General features: G+C 38.8%; 4 protein-coding genes across 20 annotated transcripts in view; 2 read left to right on the top strand and 2 right to left on the bottom strand.

The window, feature by feature from the left end:
* Positions 1 to 7,406, top strand: part of myo6a (myosin VIa) — a 61,209-nt gene extending 53,803 nt beyond the window's left edge. For 3 of the 10 annotated variants that reach the window (XR_015517574.1, XR_015517575.1, XR_015517576.1), the window contains 5 exons: positions 873 to 976; positions 1,498 to 1,629; positions 5,627 to 5,848; positions 6,097 to 6,717; positions 6,756 to 7,399. Coding sequence is in view for 7 of the 10 variants with exons in the window: in NM_001004111.4 (NP_001004111.3) it covers positions 873 to 976; positions 1,498 to 1,629; positions 2,122 to 2,151; positions 5,627 to 5,848; positions 6,097 to 6,296 (688 nt within the window). In the remaining 3 variants the exon portion in view is untranslated. 10 annotated transcript variants of the gene reach the window in all.
* lats1 (large tumor suppressor kinase 1) overlaps positions 1 to 26,584 on the bottom strand; it is a 777,671-nt gene that overhangs the window by 269,534 nt on the left and 481,553 nt on the right. The gene's annotated exons all lie outside the window — the stretch shown is intronic.
* Positions 1 to 26,584, top strand: part of nt5e (5'-nucleotidase, ecto (CD73)) — a 190,374-nt gene that overhangs the window by 106,102 nt on the left and 57,688 nt on the right. The window lies entirely within an intron of this gene.
* Positions 8,633 to 26,584, bottom strand: part of impg1a (interphotoreceptor matrix proteoglycan 1a) — a 37,403-nt gene continuing 19,451 nt past the window's right edge. For 3 of the 8 annotated variants that reach the window (XM_087297942.1, XM_087297935.1, XM_087297937.1), the window contains 7 exons: positions 24,630 to 26,175; positions 22,644 to 23,308; positions 19,543 to 19,762; positions 17,822 to 18,032; positions 16,910 to 17,095; positions 13,044 to 13,119; positions 8,633 to 8,919 (listed from right to left, as the gene is read on the bottom strand). In XM_087297942.1, the coding sequence (XP_087154068.1) occupies positions 13,080 to 13,119; positions 16,910 to 17,095; positions 17,822 to 18,032; positions 19,543 to 19,762; positions 22,644 to 23,308; positions 24,630 to 26,175 (2,868 nt within the window). In that variant the 3' untranslated portion in view covers positions 8,633 to 8,919; positions 13,044 to 13,079. Of the gene's footprint in view, positions 8,923 to 13,043; positions 13,120 to 16,909; positions 17,096 to 17,821; positions 18,033 to 19,542; positions 19,763 to 22,643; positions 23,309 to 24,629; positions 26,176 to 26,584 lie in introns of all 8 variants that reach the window. The other 5 variants (XM_087297936.1, XM_087297938.1, XM_087297939.1 and 2 more) reach the window with 3 other exon arrangements.

The following is a 26,584-nucleotide window of genomic DNA, read 5'->3' on the forward strand; positions in this document are numbered from 1 at the left end:
TTATTTTAATAATATTTTTTATTTTATTTATCATAATTTAATTTATTATTTTAATCAAACATGACAGTATAAAATATATTTATTTATTAGTTATTTATTATTATTATTCATGATTATTATAATTATTATTACTAGTTAAAAATATTATTTATTTATTTGAATTTTATTTATTTCAATCAAATTTATTCAATTGTTTTTTTATTTTGATAAAAGTTTTAATAAAATGTAAATTTAATTTATTTTATTTTAACTAATTTAATACATTTAATTTAATTTAATTTTTTAGCCGAACTAAAAGAAATAAGGCTTCTCCAGAGAAAAAATACTGTAAAAAAAAATAATCCTGTGAAAAATGTCTTTGCGCCATTAATCATCACTTTCAAATTCAAATTTCACAGGACAGCTAATAATTGTGTCTTCACCTGCACTTTATATTCTTTCATAAGTTTTAATCATCTTTTTATATTTAAGCTTCATGCTTGTCTGTACTTTAAGCAGATCCTATTTTAAAGCTGCAGTCTGAAAGGTTTTGAGGTTTTGTTTGAGTATAAATAAATACTTAAACAAGAATATAACCAGCCTGTATCTACTTACATTAGCCGATTCTCAACATAAAGATAATGATGTTTTCTGATTTGAGAGGAACTGGTAGGCTTTCCCTTTTAGTTTTTCCATCATTTTGTAAGATCTCCGTACATCCGGAAGTCTCCAGCTAGCTATAACATCACATTTGAGACAAATAATGTGACGGACTGCAGCTTTAAAGTGAAGGAAGCCAAACACTCTGCTCTTGTGAGACGGCTAAAATCAGCAGCAAAGCATATCTACATTGTTCCTTTATTTGGTGTCGTGTGTTGTTTGTATGCATTCAGAGGTCCACAGGTCTCCGCCAACAATGCTCAAGCTGATGTGAAGAAATATGAACTCAGCAAGTGGAAATATGCCGAACTACGGGACGCCATCAATACATCCTGTGGTAAGAGAGACGGTTGGCCCTGTCATACACCTGACCTGACAAGTGTTTTTGCTATTTTCAGCATTTGCAGGCATTTGTGCGCCCACAACATTATTGTGATGATAGTGTTAGGGCTACACAATATATCCCAAAAGTATGGTCATCACAATGATAGTGTTAGGGCTGTTTTTTTGATTGAATTAGAATTAATTAAATCAGAAAAATGTATTTAACCCGTTTATTTTGAAAACATAGCTAATAAAAACTGCATTTTCTAGGGAAATGTGGTATTGTAAGAAATATCGTTATGGAGATACTCAACAACATCGCATATTTTTCCAGTATCGTCCAGCCCTAACAGGAAGTGAAGAAACATTTGGTTTTGGATGTGCCTTCTTGCCTTCGAATGGTGTTTAAAAAGGAGCATCTCATAGCTTTCAACGCAGCTGTACTTCAGAAACCTTTCTGTGCTGTATGGGTTTCTCTTTATTAGAGCTGAATTGTGTGTAATAATTGTGTTTTTTATTTGGCTGTTCATCTAGATATAGAGTTGTTGGCTGCGTGTCGAGAGGAGTTTCACCGCAGGCTGAAGGTTTATCACGCCTGGAAGTCAAAGAACAAGAAGCGCAACGTTCAGGAAGAGCAGAGAGCTCCCAAAGCCATCACTGACTATGGTGAGACACGTCTCCTTACACCACTACAGTGTTAGGTGTAGTTAATAATTAAATAGATTTTACACTCAAAAATAGATCCTTGTGTGAAATAATGTACATTAATTCAACAGAGAAGCAAATAAGAGAATATTAAGACTATTTTTTGAGAAATTGGGTATAAATATGACCATATAAGGCATGTTTAGACAGATATTTTGCATAAAACTTCAACTAAAGTTTAATTTTCCTAACAAATGCACGTTTAGGAAAAAAATTAATGTTTTAAAAACGTGTCGATGTATGGCATTCAGGAAATTTAGTGTCATTCATTCTAAATGTTTTATATATTTTAAAAATAAAACTAAAAGGTCCTAAAGTAAGTAGAAAACTAATTAAAGTGCAATTTTTATGACGAGCAACCTAACACTGCTTCACATCTAGGGTTATGATGGCGATCAAGTGAGACAGTTTGGGCAGAAATCATTTTGTTGTGGCTTTTCTCTTCTGTAATAGTTGGCATAATTGGAAGCCAAGCTTTCATCGGTGAGTAAGGCCCGAATAACAAACCCACTGCTAATTAACTCCCCAAAACATTAATAAAGCCCCTGGTGAAGTACATCGAGAAAGGAGCCAATTATTATCTCACATTCTTAACACACCTGCGTAACACAGCCAATAGAAAACCAGCTATAAATGAGCTCTTCACTGTAAAACATCCTGCTTTCCCACTGCTTTTCCTAACTATTAGTGATGTTCACTTTGATGCTGCTGTTCATAACTCTGAAGTTGCTTGTTATGTTTATGAAGAATGACCTTTCTGATCATCAAGGATGCATTTCTTTGGTCAAAAGTGCAGTAATACAGTAATATTGTGATTATGCATTATTTAGGTTTTCATGAATTTATTCCTGTTAATTAAAGCTGAGTTTTCAGCATCATTGATCCAGTCTTCAGCTAGAATTGTTTAAAGACATAGAAATGTTTATAGTCATTAGAAATGTTTATAGACATTATAGAATTGTTTATTGACATTATAGAAATGTTTATAGACATTATAGAATTGTTTAAAGACATTATAGAATTGTTTATAGACATTATATAATTGTTTAAAGACATTATAGAATTGTTTATAGACATTATAGAATTGTTTAAAGACATTATAGAATTGTTTATTGACATTATAGAATTGTTTATAGACATTATAGAATTGTTTAAAGACATTATAGAATTGTTTATAGACATTATATAATTGTTTAAAGACATTATAGAATTGTTTATAGACATTATAGAATTGTTTAAAGACATTATAGAATTGTTTATTGACATTATAGAATTGTTTATAGACATTATAGAATTGTTTAAAGACATTATAGAATTGTTTATAGACATTATAGAATTGTTTAAAGACATTATAGAATTGTTTATAGACATTATAGAATTGTTTAAAGACATTATAGAATTGTTTAAAGACATTATAGAATTGTTTATAGACATTATAGAATTGTTTAAAGACATTATAGAATTGTTTATTGACATTATAGAAATGTGTTTATAGACGTGATAGAAGCGTGTTTACAGACATTATAGAAGCCTGACTATAGATAATATAGAAGTGTATTTTATAGACTTTATAAAAATGTGTGTATATACATTATAGAATTGCATTTATAGACATTATAGAAGTGTGGTTATAGACATTATAGAAATGTGTTTACAGACAGAAATATGTTTGTAGACAGAAATGTTTATATAGACATTATAGAAGCGTGGTTATAGACAGAAGTGTTTATATACATTATAGAAATGTGTTTGTAGATATTATAGAAGTGTGGTTATAGGCATAGGATGTGTTTTATAGATATTATAAAAATGTTTATAGACAGAATTGTGTGTATATACATTTTAGAATTGTGTTTGTAGACATTATAGAAGCCTGTTTTATAGACATTTTAGAGGTGTTTATGGACATTATAGTGGTGTTTAGACATTATAGAAGCCTGTTTATAGACATTATAGAGGTGTTTATAGACATTATATAGGTGTTTAGACATTATAGAAGCCTGTTTATAGACATTATAGAGGTGTTTATAGACATTATAGTGGTGTTTAGACATTATAGAAGCCTGTTTATAGACATTATAGAGGTGTTTATAGACATTATAGAGGTGTTTATAGACATTATAGTGGTGTTTAGACATTATAGAAGCCTGTTTATAGACATTATAGAGGTGTTTATAGACATTATAGTGGTGTTTAGACATTATAGAAGCCTGTTTATAGACATTATAGAGGTGTTTATGGACATTATAGTGGTGTTTAGACATTACAGAAGCCTGTTTATAGACATTATAGAGGTGTTTATAGACATTATAGAGGTGTTTAGACATTATAGAAGCCTGTTTATAGACATTATAGAGGTGTTTATAGTCATTATAGAGGTGTTTAGACATAGAAGCCTGTTTATAGACATTATAGAGGTGTTTATAGACATTATAGAGGTGTTTAGACATTATAGAAGCCTGTTTATAGACATTATAGAGGTGTTTATAGACATTATAGAGGTGGTTATAGACATTATAGAGGTGTTTAGACATTATAGAAGCCTGTTTATAGACATTATAGAGGTGTTTATAGACATTATAGAGGTGTTTAGACATTATAGAAGCCTGTTTATAGACATTATAGAGGTGTTTATAGACATTATAGAGGTGGTTATAGACATTATAGAGGTGTTTAGACATTATAGAAGCCTGTTTATAGACATTATAGAGGTGTTTATAGTCATTATAGAGGTGTTTAGACATAGAAGCCTGTTTATAGACATTATAGAGGTGTTTATAGACATTATAGAGGTGTTTAGACATTATAGAAGCCTGTTTATAGACATTATAGAGGTGTTTATAGACATTATAGAGGTGGTTATAGACATTATAGAGGTGTTTAGACATTATAGAAGCCTGTTTATAGACATTATAGAGGTGTTTATAGACATTATAGAGGTGTTTAGACATTATAGAAGCCTGTTTATAGACATTATAGAGGTGTTTAGGCATTATAGAAGCCTGTTTATAGACATTATATAGGTGTTTATAGACATCATAGAGGTGTTTAGACATTATAGAAGCCTGTTTATAGACATTATAGAAGCCTGTTTATAGACATTATATAGGTGTTTATAGACATTATAGAGGTGTTTATAGACATTATATAGGTGTTTATAGACATTATAGAGGTGTTTATAGACATTATATAGGTGTTTATAGACATTATAGAGGTGTTTAGACATTATAGAAGCCTGTTTATAGACATTATAGAAGCCTGTTTATAGACATTATAGAGGTGTTTATAGACATTATAGAGGTGTTTATAGACATTATAGAAGCCTGTTTATAGACATTATAGAAGCCTGTTTATAGACATTATAGAGGTGTTTATAAACATTATAGAGGTGTTTATACACATTATAGAGGTGTTTAGACATTATATTAGCCTGTTTATATACATTATAGAGGTGTTTAGACATTATAGAAGCCTGTTTATATGCATTATAGAGGTGTTTATACACATTATAGAGGTGTTTAGACATTATAGAAGCCTGTTTATAGACATTATAGTGGTGTTTATACATTATAGAAGCCTGTTTATATACATTATAGAGGTGTTTATACACATTATAGAGGTGTTTAGACATTATAGAGGTGTTTATACACATTATAGAGGTGTTTAGACATTATAGAAGCCTGTTTATAGACATTATAGTGGTGTTTATAGATATTACATGTTTGATTATAGACATTATAGAAATGTGTGTATATACATTATAGAATTGTGTTCATAGACATTATAGTGGTGTTTATAGACATTATAGTGGTGTTTATAGACATTATAGTGGTGTGTATATACATTATAGAATTGTGTCTATAGACATGATAGAAAGTGCTTGAATCTGCTGTTGATGAATGAGCATGAGCCCTGTTGAACAGTTTTCAGTAAAGTCTTGTGTTTGCTCGTCCTGCAGCCCAGCAGAACCCGGTGGTGCCGGCTGCAGTGCCCCGTCAGCATGAGATCGTCATGAACCGACAGCAGCGCTTCTTCCGCATCCCCTTCATCCGGCCCGGAGACCAGTACAAAGACCCTCAGAGCAAGAAGAAGGGCTGGTGGTACGCACACTTCGATGGGCCGTGGATTGCTCGACAGATGGAGCTGCACCCAGACAAACACCCCATTCTGCTGGTGGCAGGTCTGCTTCATCTTCAAAGCCTTTCTCACTCAGCATAAGTCATAGTTGGTAAAGGTAGAGCGCAGTGAATGCAGAGTAGCACACACACATCTTATGCACTCCTGTTTATAGAGCAAATATAGAAATAGCACACACTTCAACAGATAACTGTGTGTAAAATGGAGGTTCTGTGAGGCTGAATCTGCATCACTCTGAGAAATGCACTCACTGATATCTCGTCCCTCGTGTGTGTGTGTGTGTGTGTGCAGGTAAAGATGATATGGAGATGTGTGAGTTGAGTCTGGAGGAGACGGGTCTGACCCGGAAGCGAGGCGCTGAGATTCTGCCGCGTCAGTTTGAGGAGATCTGGGAGCGCTGCGGGGGAATCCAGTACCTGAGGAACGCCATCGAGAGCAGACAGGCCAGACCCACATACGCCACCGCCATGCTGCAGAGCATGCTCAAATAAACACACACACACACACTGAGAGAGATGCGCTCACAGAGACACACACACAGAGAGAGAGACACGCTCTTACATTCACAATCACAGACACACACACAGTCTCACACACTTTCTTCCTCACAACAGACACACACATTCACAAAAACACACACACGCACTCTCTCATACACTTTCTCTCTCTCTCTCTCTCACACACACACACTCTCTCTCAATCACAGACACATACACACACACATATACCCATACACTTTCACACACATACACAGACACAAATTTTCTCACATACACTCACTCACACACACCGACACGCTGTCTCACAGATACACACACACACACATATGCTTACTCCCACACTCTTACACACACAAACACATGCATACAAACACACACACACTCACACCCACACTATATCTGTCACACATATGTACACGCACACACACACACACACTCTCTCACACATAGACACCCACACATCTCTGTCTCTCTCTCTCTCTCTCTCTCCCTCACACACACACACAGGGACACAAGTGAGTGTGTGTGTGAGAAGGGCCGTCTGCCAACCCAACAGAACCAGCATCACTTCAGTTCTTTTAACTCTTCATGCGTTTGCGTTCGTTTCTTTTATTTTTTAGCCTTTGGAGATTTGTGTGTGTGTGTGCGTGCGTGTGTGCATGTGTGTGTGTTGATGAAGTGCTTCTTTTAGTTGCTGTCTGGTTTGTTTCTGTTTGTTTTCTGCATGTGTGGAGCGTTTAATCATCTCACAGATCATTAATGAGTGTGTGATCGTCTCTAAACTGCCTCTTAATCTCATTGACACACACACACACACACACACACTCATGTTTTTGCTATGATGAATGATTTTCCTGTAGAGAAGCGTGTGTGTGTGTGTGTGTGTGTGTGTGTTCTCCTAACACTGACTCCGTCTCCGCTCTCTGGCCTGCAGATGTAAATACTGATGTTGTTCAGCACTTTACACGTCCTCAGTTGAGTTGATGGCTGTGGGTTTGAGCCGCTTCACTACAGTAAACACAGTAATGACCACTAAATTATGACTTTTGAATGAAAAAAAACTCTTTAATAAAAAAATAATGATTTTAATAATACACACGAGCCACTTGTGTGATCTTTGTGTTGTGGATGATGCAATTACAGCATGCAGGGAAAATATTAGCGCTGAAAAGCATTGAACTGCATCCAGAATAAGAGTTCACATTCACTAAATGTATTTGTGTGCTCTGTTTATGTGTGTGTATTCAAATATATGCATTACAAATTATATATACATATATATATGAGCAATTCCATGCAAATGTCAACCTTGCCATGAAAAAAAAAAATCGTTTTCACCAAAATACAGAAACCATTTCTACATTTTTTGTGAAAGAAAGTATTTTACAGTACTTTAAAAATACTCTAAATGTCTCTGTCAGTGTTTCAAATTATTATATTTAATTTATTAAAATTACACAAGTGGCAATTTCACAGCTGTCACATCCATAACGGAAAAGTGTCACATCCATAACGACACTTTTTTCCTCATAAATGCAAAAATGTCAAATAAAATAAAATCAATCATTTTGGTTCTATATTGAGCCGACTCATATCTATTTGATTAGCATTGTTTCTTTTGGGTTGTGCAGTTGAATTCACAGAATTTCTACAAAGTATGTGGTATACTATATTTGCAACCTTTTTTAGTCACATCCATAACGCATGCACGTTTTCCTCATTTAAAATATAAAAAAAGTTTACAGATTGATATTTTTCATAACTCTGTGGTTATTTGTTTTGGAAAATATAAACAGATGTTTCAATATAATGCTAACATAGACTTTCTATGTGAATTTATGTTTTGAGTTTTTACTGCAAATGTCACATCCATAACGCTGGAATTGCTCATATGTAGATCTACTTGTATATTTTTATGTGCAGATCTGTGTGTATTTACTTAAATATACACAGTATGCATGTATTTAAATGCAGACTTTAACTTTGATGCGATTCATTGATAGATATATAACAGATATAGTGATATAAACAATTAAATGTTATATATATTTCAGCAAGCCGTTGGTAACTTCATCTGTATTTGCGTTTGTCAGGTCTGTCCAGGATCATCACTACATCTCTCAAAGCTCTAGATTAACGTTTCTCTTTTAAATTTTAGGAATTTCGTTCAATATTTTATTTACAAAATAAATAAATAAAACTATACAGAATAAAAGGGACAGTTTTCACATACACAAGTACAGTGCATCTGACAGAATCTGCTGCCCTTTAACACTCGCTAAAAACAAAACAACGATAAAAATCTCTATTCATGTACAAGCTTCAAATGATTACACAAACAAACACGTTTATTTTCCACTCTATGAGGACTTTTATACGGTGCGAGACGTTTCGTGCACTGATGCTCAAACAGAGGAATAATTGCCTCATTGTGAGGAAACCCTGAATCATGTCTGCCATCTGAAAACCTTCTAGCTGTGCTGCGTTTCTTCACGTCTCCATGAGAAGGACAGGTGTATTAACCGTAGGAGCTCAGTTCGGGATGTTTGACCGCTCGGTCTGGAGATCTTCATCCTCTTTTGAGCAGGACAGCGTGCCGTGTGGCGCCTCAGCTCTGCTAACAGAGAGTTTACGTCAGTAGTGGTGAGTGAAGTTGCTTTTCTGTTCACATTCAGGGGCGCAAAAAGGGGGTATGCAGTATATGCGGTGCACAGGGCCGCCACACATGGGGGGGGGGGGGCGCCATTGTGCCAAAACGATTTTTGAAATTATCCTTATGAAAAGTTTTAAATAATAGAAAATAAATGTTTTGTTATAAATGTTTATTTTGCATTTTACACTAGTATAATAATGTATTTTATTAAATGAAAAATTATACCATGAGTTTCATACGTTGGCACACATGTTTTGATTCAAAATCATTTAACACAATAACATGCAGTCACACAGCCAAATATAGCTGGATTGGGGAGGGGGGGGGGTGCAAAACTTGAACCCGCATACCCCTCAGTAAATGTGTAGTTGCGCCCCTGTTCACGTTTTCACACTTTAACATGAGTTCAGTGAAGTGTTGTTTAGTAAAGGAGCAGGTGAGTGTATATTTAAATTAGATTGGGTTGCAATTCATAACTAGATTCTTAAAGTTTGAGAACAAACTTTGAGGCTGGCTTGTGAAAGCCTGACGGTAATAGTTTATTTAGTTTAAACAGTTTTTAAAAGTATGAAAAGATAGATAGATAGATAGATAGATAGATAGATAGATAGATAGATAGATAGATAGATTAGCATGTTATTACCATGATTTTAACGTGAAATAGCATGTTGTTAGCATGATTCTAGCATGAATTAGCATTTTACTAGCATGATTTTAGCATGAATTAGCATGTTGTTAGCATGATTTTAGCATGAATTAGCATGTTACTAGCATGATTTTAGCAATAATTAGCATGTTGTTAGCATGATTTTAACATGAATTAGCATGTTGTTAGCACGATTCTAGCATGAATTAGCATGTTACTAGCATGAATTAGCATGTTACTAGCATGATTTTAGCATGAATTAGCACAAATCTAGCATGAATTAGCATGTTGTTAGCATGATTCTAGCATGAATTTGCATGTTGTTAGCATGATTCTAGCATGATTTAGCATGTTACTAGCATTATTCTAGCATAAATTAGCATGTTGTTAGCATGCTTCTAGCATGAATTAGCATGTTACTAGCATGATTCTAGCATGAATTAGCATGTTGTTAGCATGATTCTAACATGAATTAGCATGTTACTAGCATGATTCTAGCATGAATTAGCATGTTGTTAGCATGATTCTAGCATGAATTAGCATTTCACTAGCATGATTCTAGCATGAATTAGCATGTTGTTAGCATGATTCTAGCATGAATTAGCATGTTGTTAGCATGATTCTAGCATGAATTAGCATGTTATTAGCATGATTCTAGCATGAATTAGCATGTTACTAGCATGATTCTAGCATGAATTAGCATGTTGTTAGCATGATTATAGCATGAATTAGCATGTTACTAGCATGATTCTAGCATGAATTAGCATGTTGTTAGCATGATTCTAGCATGAATTAGCATGTAACTAGCATGATTCTAGCATGAATTAGCATGTTGTTAGCACGATGCTAGCATGAATTAGCATGATACTAGCAGGATTCTAGCATGAATTAGCATGTTACTAGCATGAATCTAGCATGAATTAGCATGTTGTTAGCATGATTCTAGCATGGATTAGCATGTTACTAGCATGATTTTAGCATAAATTAGCATGATTCTAGCATGAATTAGCATGTTGTTAGCATGATTCTAGCATGAATTAGCATGTGACTAGCATGATTCTAGCATGAATTAGCATGTGACTAGCATGATTCTAGCATGAATTAGCATGTAACTAGCATGATTCTAGCATGAATTAGCATGTTGTTAGCATGATGGATAGATAGATAGATAGATAGATAGATAGATAGATAGATAGATAGATAGATAGATAGATAGGTAGAGATAGATAGATAGATAGATAGATAGATAGATAGATAGATAGATAGACAGACAGACAGACAGACAGACAGACAGACAGACAGACAGATAGATAGATAGATAGAGGTAGATAGGTAGGTAGATAGATAGAGGTACGTAGATAGATAGATAGATAGATAGATAGATAGATAGATAGATAGGTAGAGGTAGATAGATAGATAGATAGATAGATAGATAGATAGATAGATAGATAGACAGACAGACAGACAGACAGACAGACAGACAGACAGATAGATAGATAGATAGATAGATAGATAGATAGATAGATAGATAGATAGATAGATAGATGGTGTGCGAGCCTGATTCAAACAAGCCAACCCCCGCCTCTCTACGATGTTCTGATGCTGAGATATAGCTGCTATTATATCGTTGCTAGGTTAGTCTGTTTTGTTGCTATGGAGTTGATTGACAGCTTAGACTGATGATGTATCAAAGCTTCTTGCCAGTATGAACAGTTAAAAACAACCCCCATGTCTCTATCATAATGCAGCATGACAATATCAGTCTGAACCTCTTTAATGGCAGTCTATGGGACAGTTGCTAGGGTGCAGTATCTGGTTGTTAGGGTGTGGCTAGAAAGTTAAAAGGCCATCAGTGATTGGCTGCTGGCTAAACTGAGTTAAATGAGCTCAGCCATTAGTCTGTAGGACAGTCTGATGCAGAGTTATGAGCTCACAAAGTTTGATCCCATGTAAAGTCAATGAGAGTATTTTGCAATGGAAGTCTATGGGACGGTTTCTAGGGTCCAAAAGTGGTTGCTAGGGCGTGGCCAGAAAGTTTAAAGGTGGTCAGTCATTGGCAGTTTGATAGTCTGAGTTAAATGAGCCCAGTTAGAAGTCTGTGTGACATTCTGATGCGGAGTTATGAGGTCACAAAGTTTGATCCAATGTTACGTCTATGGGATTTTTCCGACGGTCCCGGGACGTTTTTCGGAAAACCGAAAGTCGGATCAGTCGGAAAGGATATAGCAACTCGAGTCAGAATAGTTCGGAGGTCTGACCCGAGTTTGATGGTCATAGCTTGAAAGGCCTAGGACGAGATAGAGTTTAATTTTTAGTCTCAGAAGAAGAATAATATAGAAAAATAATAATAAGTTTAATAGGATAACAGTAGTCTGGCTTGCTACACAAGCCAGCCTAATAACTCCAAACTACAGTATGTCCCTGAGTATTTTTAAATCATCGCTTAAAACATACGTCTTCAGGTAGCCTTGATTTGATTATTAGATTTATAATTGTTTTTATTTTTGCAGTCAACCATGTACAGTAAAAATAAGTATTGAACACGTCACTATTTTTATCAAAAAACACTAAATTTCTAAAGGTGATGTTGGCTGGAAATTTTCCCCAGATGTTGCTTACAACCAGAGAAATCCATACATGCATAGAAAACACATCTAATTAGTTTACAAAGGAAGTTCTGCGTAATAAATGAAATGACTCATTGAAAAAGAATTGAACACATGAAGAAAGGGGGGGTGTAGTTGGGCAGTAAAGTCCCAGACAGCAGCTGAAATCTCTCAGTAGTTCTTCAGCAAGCCTCTGCCCTTCCTCAGTGAGCTGCTTCAGTCCAACATCTACATCAGCAGGAGGATGAAGATCAAACCATTTCAGCAGGACAATGATGCAAAACACAGCCGAGGAGACTCTCAGATGCTTTCAGAGAAAGAAAATCAAGCTGTAGAATGGCCCAGCCAATCACCTGAGCCGAATCCGATAGAGAATACAGAATAAAGCTCAGATTTGATAGACGAGACTCACAGAAGCATCAGGATTTGGACGCTCTGTTGAAGTCTGTGAGAAACTCACACCTGAGCAATGCATGAGGCTTCATTCTCGATGTGAGAACTTTAAATGAAACAAGCCTTTCGTTTAACGTATTAAACACATTCCAGTAGTTCAGTGCTTTCTCCTTCTGTCATTCCATTATTGACTGTGTTTTCATACTTGGTTCATGATTAATTGTTCATTACTAAATGAAGTATTGCATTATTTACAATTCAGTTCATCAGGAGCAGTTGAGATCATTCAGAATGAGTAAGCGATTAATAAACTACTCAGATGAACATGTGTACGTCTTATTTTTCAGGCATATAGTCACTTTGTTAATGAGCTTCATGCAGTTTTGTGAGCTCTCACTCACTCGCTGGGTTCAGCAACACATTTAGATGTGAGCGTTTACCTCAGTGATGTGGTAATTAGTGTAAGTCATCTGTGATTAGCTGCTCAGGCCTGGGATGGTGGTCTGCTCTCGGCCTCTGGAACACAGGACAACACATTCATCAAGATGAAGCCCACAGTTCAGAAGACAAAGATCAAGATCTCCTGAAGGGGTAAAGAGAATGTCAAAGCACACACACTTTCAGCTGAAGTTTCTGGGAGACAAAAAAGACGTGTTAGTCAAGGTTTCTCACACACTGTTGATTAAAGGGATAGTTCACCAACTCTGCCATTTACTCACCCTTCAGCACAAAAGGAGATATTTTGAGGAATGCTAATAGCTGCCAACCATTTTTATCAGGTAACACTTTAGTTCAGTGGTCTTAAACTCAACTCCTGAAGGGCCGCAGCTCTGCATAGTTTAGCTCCAGCCACCTCTAACTCAGACCGGCTTGAAAGTCTCTATAGTCTCGAACACCTTGATTTCCTTTCTGAAAAATCCCGCTTAAACCAGCCTAGGATGGCTGGATGGTTTTACCTGGTCGATAAATCTGGTTTAAGAGGGGTTTTGGCCACTTCCAGGCTGGTTTCCAGCCATTTCCAGCCTGGAAGTGGCCAGCTAAAACCAGCTTGACCATCCTGGCTAGACATAGCAGGTTTTGGCTGGGTTTCCATCCTGGCTAGGCTGGTCAAGCTGGTTTTAGCTGGTCATCTCCCAGCTAAAACCAGGCTCAAAATGGCTGGAAACCAGCCTCGAAGTGGCCAAAACCCCTCTAAACCCAGCCAACCATCCTAGGCTGGTTTAAGCTGGGTTTTTCAGCAGGGTAGTTGTATCACCTGTGTTTGATTAGGAATGGAGCAAAACTGTGCAGAGCTGCGGTTCTCCAGGAATCCAATTTAAAGTAACAACTGGCACCATTTACTATTACATTTTTAAGATATTAACAGTTTATTAATAATTTATAAACCTGATCTTATTTCACATCCCTTGTCCTACTCAATACCCAAACCTAAATCCGACTATTACCTTACTAACTATTAATAATCAGCTAATTTGTAGTTCATTGAGCTAAAATCCTTAGGTAACTTGTTTGTATTTTTCAGCATTCTTCAAAATATCTCATTTTGTGTTCAACAGAATAACAAAACTTTTAAAGCTTTAAAACCACATGATGGAGAGTAAACGATAAGGACGTTTACATTTTTTGAGGTGAATTACCCCTTTTACCCCTATTCTTTAATGGAAAAGCTCAATTGTACAATCTCATCTGAAAAGCAGCTCCATTGTTTTCCTTTAAATACTTTAAAAGCTGCAAAAAATGTATGATTTAAAGCGTACTCATGAAGACCCTCTTCAATACCCAATCATGCTAAATTGTACCAATTGATTATTTTGCCAATATATTATATAGTTACTGTTAGTGATTTTGCAGAAAGCAGAACGAAGGGACCCAATAACATGTCCGTTTATAAAACTGATGAGTAAAAACATAAAAAAGAATTAAGAAAATTAAATCAGGTTTCCCATGAAACTTCTATCGAGTTTTAACAGGTCTACTCCAGACATTGCATTTTATATATTGTTTGACTGGGTCAACGTTAAACAATAGTCCCAATAAAGCATCCGCTTTCAGTTAAAGAGGTAAATATGTTCTTATACATGGGCTAAAACAAAACAACAACAACATACTGTATTTACACATACAAAAATACATATCAATTGATCGGTGGAGCAGTTTTTTTGCTTGTGCTGTTTGGTTTTGTTCCAGAAATTGAATAAACAGATTACAAATTTGATGGTAGACCTTTAGTTTGCCCCTTATACTGTAGGTCATTCTTTCCAGAGCAATCTAATGCGACAAATCTTTCTACCAGAGCTCAATGAATGGACTTTCCATATTCTTCTAGTAGAGCCCTGCTGAAAAAAACAGAGTAAATCAGCATAGGCAGGTTGGCTGGTTTAAGCTGGTTGATCAGGCTGGTTTTAGAGGGGTTTTGGCCGTTTCCAGCCTGGTCTTAGCTGGTCAGGCTGAGAGATGACCTGCTAAAACCAGCTTGAGCAGCCTAACCAGGCTGGGAGCCCAGCCAAAACCAGCTATGTCCAGCTTAAACCAGGCTGCTCAAGCTGGTTTTCGTTGGTTTTAGCTGGTCATGTTTCAGCCTAACCAGCTAAGACCAGGCTGGAAATGGCTGGAAACCCCTCTAAAACCAGCCTGGTTGACCAGCAAAAACCAGCCAACCAGCTTAGGCTGGTTTGAGCTGGATTTTTCAGCAGGGAAGTGCTATTAAACGTCTTTCAGTGCACATCAACCATTTTAGTTTGATAAACTGGTAATGACAACTTACAGGAAATAAACCCAAAGCACATATTTCAGTTGTATCTCTGTACTGTTTTTATTATTGTTGTTATTATTATCATTATTATTGCATTGTTTCAGTCTTGTTGTTTTGGTTGGACTATGTTTCAGCTCCATTTTATTCCTGTCTCACTCATCAAGCTGAAGTTGCTCCAATGCGAAAACAACCACCCTGGATGTATTTTATCCCGTTTATTACACAGCTACTTTCCTGAAAACAAATGCATTAGACCCAAAACATTTTTCTGAGCCGTTTTAGGTTATTAAATCATTAATTAAACGCAAAACTGACCAAAACGAAATCAGCTAATCTGCTCATTATTCAATCACAAGATGGCGCCAAACAGACAAAAACGCAAGTCTGACAGAAACAAAACCGGCTCCAGAGTAACACAAAACGGCTCCAAACAGTCAAAAACAGCGGCGTGAAAGATAAAGCAGATATTGTACATATGAAAGTGGATATATATGGATGTAAGCATATTCACTTAAGGTCAAGGTGAATCTCAGTTACCGGATGAGCCTGTGTCAACGGTTGTTTTTATAAAATACCTTGGACTGTCGCGACTGACCAATCAGAGTCGAGTATTCTAGACGGTCGTTTAAAATGGCTAACATGTCGCTCAGGATAATGTACATTTAAGATCTTTGGCTTCAAAATGACCCCTTCAAAGGTATCAACAGTAGGGCACAAACATGATTTAAAGTTTATAAACCTACCATCGAGCTATCAAATACGGAATAAGCCGTCTTTGAATCATCACAACAGAAGTACCACCCAGTTTTTCCAAAATCTGAGGTAAATTATCCATTGTTGTTCTCATAGTGGTTATTAAATTCCTGAAAAACTGATACGCGATCTGAATCTGTTATGATATTAAGCAAAGCAAAACAGCAGCCTGTTTATCCATTCAGCGCAGTGGGAAACCCTGAGAATGTTTGAATGCGGGAATTTGACAACCCTGCTGAAATATCCAGCTTAAACCAGCCTAGGCTGGTTGGCTGGTTTTAGCTGGTTGACCAGGCTGGTTTTAGAGGGGTTTTGGCCATTTCCAGGCTGGTTTCCAGCCATTTCCAGCCTGGTCTTAGCTGGTCAGGCTGGAAAATGACCAGCCAAATCCAGCTAAAACCAGCTTGACCAGCCTGGTTTAAGCTGGATATTGCTGGTTTTGGCTGGACTCCCAGCTTGGCTAGGCTGGTCAAGCTGTTTTTAGCTGGTCATCTCCCAGCCTGACCAGCTAAGACCAGGCTGGAAATGGCTGGAAACCAGCCTGGAAGTGGCCAAACCCCTCTAAAACCAGCCTAGTTGACCAGCTAAAACCAGCCAACCAGCCTAGGCTGGTTTAAGCTGGGTTTTTCAGCAGGGAAGTACTTTGAAAAGATAACAAATGGATTGGAAACTATTTAAACTACATGCTGCCTTACATTTGACCTAGTCAAAACGTCTTTATTGTTTATCTTTAATAGCACAGCAAATGATTCAATCTATTAAAAAAAAGAGAGAGAATCTGACGAAAAAAGACCTGCTTACACTAGAGTTAGTGTCTTTCTGGTCCGCACACATTTCCTGCACATAGAAAACAAGAGAGAAATGATGGCATAAAGGAAGGTGAGGGTCCCCACGAGGCACACTAGGGAAAGAAAGGGGTCTAGAGGCACGGAGACCAGCTCTGCACACCTCTCCCCGATAAAGTGCCAGAAATGACCTACAGGACATCTAGAAGGGTGGAGAGAGACAGAACAGATAGAGGCTTTTACTCTCCACCCCTGCTAAAAGATCCATTTTAAACCAGCCTAGGATGGTTGGCTGGTTTTAGCTGGTAGACCAGTCTGGTTTTAGAGGGGTTTTGGTCACTTCCAGGCTGATTTCCAGACATTTACAGCCCGGTCAGGCTGGAAAGTGACCAGCTAAAACCATTCAAAACGAACTTGACCATCCTGGTTTAAGCTGGACATAGCTGGTTTTGGCTGGGCTCCCAGCCTGGCTAGGCTGGTCAAGCTGGTTTTAGCTGGTCATCTCCCAGCCTGTCTGGCTAAAACCAGTCTGGAAGTGGCCAAAACCCCTCTTAAACCAGCCTGGTCGACCAGCTAAAACCACCCTTGGCTGGTTTAAGCTGGATTTTTCAGCAGGGACAGCACAGCAAATGACATGTGTTTACATCTTACTAAAAAATGATGTCGTTTCTGAACATTTTAGTACAGAAATTACCATAGCATCTCTTTATAAAACTATTTTAATATGCATTGGAACCTTTTACATTTTTACTACAGCACGTCACTGTTGTGTAAACGCTTCCTCAGAGACTTACGCTGGAAAACACTAAAGCTAGACTGACATCCCACACAAGCATTTTGTTCACTTCTAATTGAATCAGAGCAGGCTTGAATATAGATGCTAGAACTGAACTGTCCTCAGCTCTGTGGGATTGTTTTGCTGTGGTACCTGCAAGCGGCACCATGCCCTGGCACAATCTCACACTGCCCTCCGCTGAGGCAGAAATCAGGCTGGAGCACACAGAGGCTCTGACACGGCAGGCCGTCCACCGCCATGTAGCCTGGCTCACACAAACACTGCGCTTCCTTGGTCCACTGGTTCACCACGCATCTGGAAAACTCGTTGCAGGCCAGAAACTTGCAAGGGTCGCCTTCATCGGCTAAAATGGAAGAACACATATTGACCAGTGAGAAATGATGTCCCTGTTAAAGGAACTCTTGATAGGCTCATTTCACAGCTCCCTGAAGCTCAAGCAGTCGAGTTTTACCATTTCTGAATCCATTCAGCCGAATGTCTGGCTTTTAGGGAGCACTTTTAGCTTAGCTTAGCATAGAGCATTGAATCACATTAGACCGTTAGCATCTCACTCAAAAAAAGTTTAGATAATTCTCATACTTAAAGTTTAATTCTTCTGTATGTACATCGTATACTAAGACCAACCCAAGATGAAAAGTTGTCATTTTCCAGGCTGATGTGGTTATAGGAACTAAACTCTCATTCTGGCATAGTAATCAAGAGACTTTGCTGCTTTATCATGACCTCAGCAGAGCAATGTTATTAAACGGGGCTTGAAAATATCTCTCACAAATGTTTCAGGTGCTGTGTAATTGCATTGCTCCTGCTGCAGTCATGGTACGGCAGCAAAGTTCCTTGATTATTACGCCAGAATGATAGTTCCTATAACCATATCAGGCTAGAAAATAACAACTTTTAACAACTACAGAATGTTAGGAAACATCATAGATATATACACTAGGTATGGCATAAAGGCCTTGGGCATGTGTCAATAGCACCGCCATATTTGTACAGTGCTCTCAGGACAAAAGTCATTCAGCCGCACTTAATCAAGACTCAGGCCAATGTGAAGATGCTGGACTTTAGTGTCCAGAAAAGCGCTATATAGATGTAAGGAATTATTATTGTTAATGTGCAGACTGTCCACCCTAAATTATTGAATATTGCAAATGTTATGTAGCATTAAGATCAGAAAGCTGGATCTGCACACAACTGTTCATAATGGAGATTCATTCACAAATGAATCACTCCCTCAGTTAGCAGGAGAAGTGAAAGCAGGAGAGGAAGAGTGTTTCAGGACACAGATTAGACCAAATTTAACAGGGAGGGAGGATAATACACTTCCATGCACACAAACACACACACACACTCTTTGTCAGCAATGTCCGTGTGGTCACTGATGTGATCAATGTGGAAGTGATGTAAAATTTTCGTAATTTAGAAAAATATTTGCATACTGACCAGCAGGAAAACTCCAGATCATAGATATATATGTGTATATGTGTATATATCTATGGCTCCGGATGGCCAGTCCTCCACTGCACCTTGGTCCCCCATTCATTTCAATGGGAGCGCTACCCTGTACTAAAATGGCAGCTCTATTGACGTATTCCTTCCAATAGACAACAACAGCGTAGACGACATCGAATGTAAATTTGTATGAGGAAACATTATCAAAACACTTTGGTCATTTTGAGTAAAATACTAATGGTTTAATCAGATTCAATGATCTATGCTAAGCTAAGCTAAAAGTACTCCGGCTAGGCCTGGAGTTCAGCTGAATGGATTAAAAAATGGTAAAACTGAAAATTTTCCAGAGATTAACAGTAGTGGTCGAAACAGATTTCATGATGTCATCAGCTGGAAGATCTTACCTGGTTCAATGTCCAGGGAATGGCTGTCAATGTTGATGTCCAAACGCTGAGCTGCGGCGTCGCAGAAGTTCTCCAAGACCTGCTGGACGGCCTGAGTGATGTTGTATGGCACAGACTTGGCGAATTTGGCCTTGCTGTTGACCACCACACTCCCGTTTCTGAAGTTTAGGATTTCCAACTGCTTGAAGCCTGTCAGGTTAGACTGTAGATACGGCAGCAGCTGTGCAGGAGACAGAACGACAGTTCATCTGTGTTCGCTATTTAGAGTTCATTGGTGACAACTTTTAAAGGGACAGCTCACCCAGAAATGAACATTTCCTCAGCACTGACTCTCACTCAAGTGCTTCTAAACTTTACTGAGTGTCTTTCTTCTGTTGTGTTGGAGGGCGACATGGTGGCTCAGTGGTTAGCACTGTCGCCTTACAGCAAGAGGTTCAGGCTGGTTTCTGGCTGGGAAACACCCATGCACGCTCATTCACACAGTGACTACGGTCAATTTAGTTTCAGTTCCCCTATAGTGCATGTGTTTGGACTATGGGGGAAACCCACGCCAACATGGGGAGAACATGCAAACTCCACACAGAAACATCAACTGGCCCAGCCGGGCCTCAAACCAGTGGCCTTTTTGCTGTGAGTTGACAGTGCTAACCACCGAGCCGCCGTGCTGCAACTATTCAATTCATCTTTATTCATGTAAAACTTTACAACATATTTTGTGTCAAAGCAGCTTAACAGAGATGATAAAGAAAAGAGAATAAATGATGAAACATTCCAGCAAGTTAAAGTCCAGTCCTGTATTTCCAGTGAGCCTGAAGACCCTGAATAACTGGTTTAGCTGTGTTTAAGCAGGGTTTCAGTGGCCTTCCAGGAACAGGATTGGACTCCTCTGGTATTAGCTATACATTGCCTCATGTTCTTAAAAATAGTAAGTAGTCCTGCAATCATTATTTAACAGACAGAACAGAAATAAAACTGTGGTGATGTCTATAATGCATCACTATAAGAAATAAGGAAACTAATTAAGATGTTTGCTCTTTCATTGTAAAATCCAACCATTTAAATCAGGGGTGTCAAACTCAATTCCTGGAGGGCCGAAGCCCTGCACAGTTTAGTTCCAACCCTGCTCCAACACACTTACCTGTAGGTTTCAAACAAGCCTGAAGGACTCAATTAGTTTGATCAGGTGTGTTTAATTAGGGATGGAACTAAACTGTGCAGAGGTGAGTTTGACACCTGTGATTTAAAGGGATAGTTCACATTAAAAAGTTCTGTCAACGTTCTGTCCACACTTACTTACCCTTGGCTTGTTTCATTCTTCCTTCCATTAAACACAAAAAGATGATTTTTTTTGAAGAGTTTTGGAAACTTTTAACCATAGACTTTTGTAGTACATGTACTATGGAAGTCAAGGGTAACAGGGTTTCAGCTTCCTATAAAATATCTTTCCTTTGCGTTTAACAGAAAAACAAAACTTAAACAGGTTTGGGACCACTTGAGGGAGAGAAAATAGCAAGTACATTTTAATTTATGGGTGAATATCCCTTTAAGATAAACTCTTAAAGACGTAGTTTACCAATAAATGTGTTTTTTGTCATCATTTACTCTTCCTTACTCAAAACTGTTTGAGTTTCGTTCTTCTGTTCATCACAAAGGAAGATAAAAAAGTGACTGAAATATTCTGGGGGAAAACAGCCGTTGACTTCCACAGTATTTTTTGTTTCTACTACAGATGTCTAAGGCTGCCTTTTCCACCAGTCCTCCGAATATCTTCAATATTGTTCAGCCGAAGGAATACATTCGTAAATATTTAGAACCAACTGAGTGTGAGTAAACAATGACACATTCTGGGGTGAGTTGTCTATTTAAGATAATGTATGTTCACGTTGCCAGTCAAAATCAAATTTCTTTTAATCTGAGGGCCCGTTTACACTAGTGCATTTTAGATCAAAAACGATCCGCATCCACACTAGCGTTTTACCTAGCATCTCTGAACATATCTCCGTCCACACTACGCCACCAAAAACGTATATCACGTGACCATTCGCGCACTCTGGGCATGCGCGCTCTAGTATAAACAGGAAGCATGTGTCTCGCTCGGCATTTGGTTATTGTTAGTCAACAAACGCCGGTTGAACAATGAACGCGATAGCGAAGAAAGCAAGAGAGGTGTTTTTGTGGACAGACGACGAGGTCGAGTTACTAAACGTAACAAATGAATAACTGCACAATGGCGCCTAAAACAGACAATAGTGCAAACAGCGCTCCCATTTCTGTGTCCATGTTGTTGTTTACAGTGAAGGCTGGCCTGCTGTCTTCCGGTAGAGTTAAAGCCATGTGTTATAGTCATGTGATAGGGGCTTGACGAATAAGGGATACGCAATGACACAAAAGCCCCAATCAGGTAGCGTATCTCAGCAGCCCCGCCTCCGTTTTCAGATGTCTCCGAGTGTAACGGAGGCCAGCTAGCGAAGTGCTGTGCAGGTAAACCTCACACCTCTGACCTGTAAAGGTGATCTAACGACAGACTTTAGAGACCACGAACTTTAGCCTCCTTGTTAGAGCAACTGACACCCATACAAAGAATTGCCGGTTTGATCCCTGCTCAGACTTAGTTGGATGCCGTAGGACTTGTGGGTTGCATGTGGGGGCTCACCCGGGATGGGAGTGAGGTTTAGGGCGGTGAGTGTAACAGAGGCCAGCTAATGAAGTGCTTTACAGGTAAACCTCGCTCTTCTGACATCTAAATATGCTCTAGCAAAAGACACTAGAGGCCATAGTCTTTAGCCTCCTTGTAAGAGCAATAGACTCATAATGAATCACCAATTTGATCCCAGCTTAAACCGGGTTGGGTGCAGTAGAACCGGTGAGTTACATAATGGTTTGCTGTTGTGACAGATTCAGACACAGATGGTTGTCTTACAGAATGTTTCCATTGAGCTGGAGTGTTAATGCTTAAGACGTAAATAAGTTGTTTTGTCAGTTCACACTTGGATTTTAAATGTATATCCACAAAAATCAAACATGGACTGACAGTCTGAGCAAGATTTTAGTTTAAGCGGATTATAATAAAGGAAATATACAAAGGGAATAGCTGCACTTACCAGTTCGACAAATCTGTTTTCCAGTGACCGGTACTCTGTTGAGCTCTTGTTGAAAAGGTCTTCAGAAAACACCATGTTCGTAACGCGCAGACTGAAAAACACAACTAGCTCTCGGCCTTTGCTAGCTGTGGTCATGGAGGGAGTTGTGAAGTACTTCAGCGATGGCATTTTTGTCGTCTCTAAAGGAAATCCTTCATTGGGGAAAGAATAACCGTTGTCGTAACTCAAGAGGTCAATGGTCTCGGTACCTACTACATCGATCTGATCTAACTCCTTTAAATGAATGAACGTGTCTTCAGTTTCCACATTTCCTGCATCCTTAAACACGTTCTGGACAACAGTCACTTGTACTTTTTCTGTTGGTAAATCATAATCCTTTTCCAAAGACGTCGACACATCTGTTAGAAGCTCTTCGCCAGTTTCCACTTTTAGCACTTGATCATCTGTGGACTCTTCAAGCACAATATCTGGGACAACAGTTGACTGGACTTTTTCGGTTGATGAACCATAATCGATTTCCAAAGATGTCGAAGAAATTACTGATATATCTGTTAGGACTTCAAAAAGGTCTTCAGGTGCCTCCGTCACAGCTCCTAGTGTCTCCGTTGGGGGTAAGGCCGTCTCTTCTGGTTCTACCAGGTCATCTTCGTTGTTAGCGTCTTCCTCTAAGAAATTGATCAAGACAATAAATTTGAGCGTAGTTAAAGAGTTTTATTTACTCATACTTGTTCCAAACCTTTTTGGGTTTCTGTTGAACACAAAGGAAGATATACTGAAGAAAAAACACAGTCATTGACATTTGGGATGTGGTTGGTCGGAGTAACACAGTTGAGTAACATGGTGAGGGGGATTCGGGACCGGGTTCAGGTGCCGGAAGTGATTGGCTACTATACCAAAGCTGACGACTGGGGAGTGTTACAGACTGTACCAAAAATACGGGCGGGAGGGGGTTCGGGGGTTTTGAATTACGAGAGTTTTCCAGGGGACGTAACAAAACTGGAGGGTGGCAGGAGATGGGTCTGAAATACGAGAAACTCCTGGGAAAAATGGGAATGTTGGCAGGTATGGTCATTTTTGTTCCTACAATCTATATCAACCCTGCTAAAAAATCCAGCTTAAACCAGCCTAAGCCTGGTTTTAGCTGGTCGACCGGGCTGGTTTTAGAGGGGTTTTGGCCACTTCCAGGCTGGTTTCCAGCCATTTCCAGCCTGGTCTTAGCTGGTCAGACTGGGAGATGACCAGTTAAAACCATCTTGACCAGCTTAGCCAAGCTTGGAGTCCAGCCAAAACCAGCTGGTTAAGCTGGTTTTAGCTGGATTTGGCTGGTCATTTTCCACCCTGACCAGCTAAGACCTGGCTGGAAACCAGCCTGGAAATGGCCAAAACCCCTCTAAAACCAGCCTGGTCGACCAGCTAAAACCAGCCAACCAGTCTAGGCTGGTTTAAGCTGGATTTTTCAGCAGGGAACGTCTGCTTTTTTTCAACATTCTTCAGAATATCATGTTTTTTTGTGTTCAACAGAAGAAAGAAACTCATAAAAAAACACTGGAGTGAGAGTAAATGATGAGAAAATGTTCATTTCTTTAACATTGCAATAAACAAGGCTTGGGCCAGATGTTAAAAAATAATATGTGGTCTATCTTGACCCACTTACCATACATTTAAATTATTTAAAGAGAGTAAAGAAAAAAATCTACTAATCAGGTTGCTTAGAGAAAAAGCATGCCTAAACTGCAATGCTTCATGGGTTTTTCAATTTCATTGCCAGTTTAGGCCCAGTTATGGGTTATTAACTTGGCTGAGACTTGGCCCAGATGTGGTCTATGTTTGGCCATTTTCTGGAAACGGGACTTGATCCAGTCTTATACTGTAATTCACTGCACCATGTGGGCCAAACCAAAGCTGATCGTGTGGACAAGATAAATAGCTATGTGGGCATGCTTATTTCCTTATGAAGTCTAAAGATGTTGTTGTTGCTTCTCTCACCCATCTCCACGAGCTGCGGCTCCTCAGTGTCTCCAACATCAGATGTGAAGTCCACATCTTTCCTCAAATCCGATTCTGTGATCATTGCTGGTGGAGACTCTAAAGCAGTTGTTCTAGTAGGTTGCACATGTAAATCTGTGGTCTCGTCCTCTGTCACCATATCAGGTATCTGAAGATCTTCCTCAGCATCAGGTTTAAGGAGTTGATCCTCCGGGGCAAAGTCTTCTACATGTTCAGGTTTGCCCATTTCTGTCTCCAACTTGTCAACTGGCACAAACGGCAGATTATCTGCATCTTCTGGTTGGAAATGGTCAATAAGGAAGGTTTCTGTCACAGGGATCTGTGGTGGCTTGATCTTAATCATCTCTGCAGGAGGTTCAGTAGGTTTGGGGACTTCACTTGCAGTCTCCACAGTTCTGTTTCCCTCTTTATTCTCTTCAACTTCAGGAGATTGTGACCCATCATCTTCTCTCTCAGGCTCCAGCAGCTCACCCTCTTCTTCTTCTTTGAGATCTGTTAAATGAGGTTCCTCCTCTGGTTGCAATGATTCTGGCTCACTGGTTGTACTAACATCATCTTCTGATTTTGTGTTAATCTCTTCGTGAGTTTTGAGTTTCTCAATGTCTTCTTTTGATTCCACAGCATCGTCTGGTTGTGCCTTTAAAACCTCCTGCTCAACTATTTCATCCTGTCTAATGGTTGGTTTAACAGATCCATCTTCATGTGGTTTTGTTGGCTCAATGGTTCTCACAGGTTCAAATGTGCTGTACTTGTGAGTTTCTGTAGCTGCAGTCACTTCTTCAGGCAAGACCTGATCTTCCAAAACAAGTGTAGTTACTTCAGTTACAAAGCTTTCTTCTGTAGATCCTGTTGTCAGAACTTCAGTCTCTTCCTCTGGTTGAGCCGTCTCCACTTTGTCGTCTTCGTTGTCCTCCTGTTCTGGTATTGCAGTGTCCGCTGGTTGAGGCACCTCAGGAATCTCATTTGAGTCTGTCACTTCAGTAATTGGGTCGATGGGTTCTGTTGAAGGCTGTACGGTGATTGTGAAGTCAGTAACAGCCTGCTTCGTTTGATCTAACCTGGGACTGACGGTTGTTGCGGTGGTGAACAAAATGTTTGTGGTGGTCACTGGGTTGAAGATTATGTCGTCTTCTGGTATTGTGTTCAGGTTAAAGTCACTTTCAGGTGTAGGTTTTACTTTAGTAACTGGCAATTCATCCTTTGTTGGTAATAGTGGAGTCTCCTTATCATCAATAACAACTGGTCCACGTTGGTCCTCACTAGGAGTTTCCTCTACTGGAGGAACTTGAAAGATTTCTGTCATGAGCTCTCCGGTTTCTCCTGTAATAGTTTCGAGCTGGTGTATGATCACTGCCTCGTCCTCGGGTTCAGCTGTTGGTTTTGTTGTTGTGGTGCTGTCTGAGTCTAGAGTTGGATCTGTTATGGACTCCAAAACCTTCTCAACTCCATCTGATGGAGGATGAACTTCAACTTTGGCTTCTTTTGTAGGAAAACTGAGGTCTCCGTGCGAATCTTGACCAGAGAACTGTAAATTTGTAACAGGTGTCAAAGTTATGTTGCATTTAATTGAGCATGCTCATCAATATGTATAAACACCAGGCTTCCTTAAAACATTCTAGCGGGTGTGTTGAGACAAGTTGGAGCTAAACTTTTCAGGAAGTCGGCCCTCCAGGATTGAGTTTGCACAGCTCTGGCCTAAACCAACTAAGTAGGATCTAAAGGAGCAGTTGGTAATTAAAGACAGGTGCAAAACCAGCGGTGTCCAAACCCGGTCCTTGAGGGACGGTGTCCTGCAGATCTTAGCTCCAACTTGCCTCAACACACATGCATGGATGTTTCTAGAAAGCCTACTAAGAGCTTGATTAGCTAGCCCAGGAGTGTCTGATTGGTGTTGGAACTTAAATCTGCAGGACACCGACCCTCCAGGACCGAGT

This window comes from Danio rerio, chromosome 20 (genome assembly GCF_052040795.2).
Source record: "Danio rerio strain M-AB ecotype USA chromosome 20, GRCz13ab, whole genome shotgun sequence".
Lineage (NCBI taxonomy): Eukaryota > Metazoa > Chordata > Actinopteri > Cypriniformes > Danionidae > Danio > Danio rerio.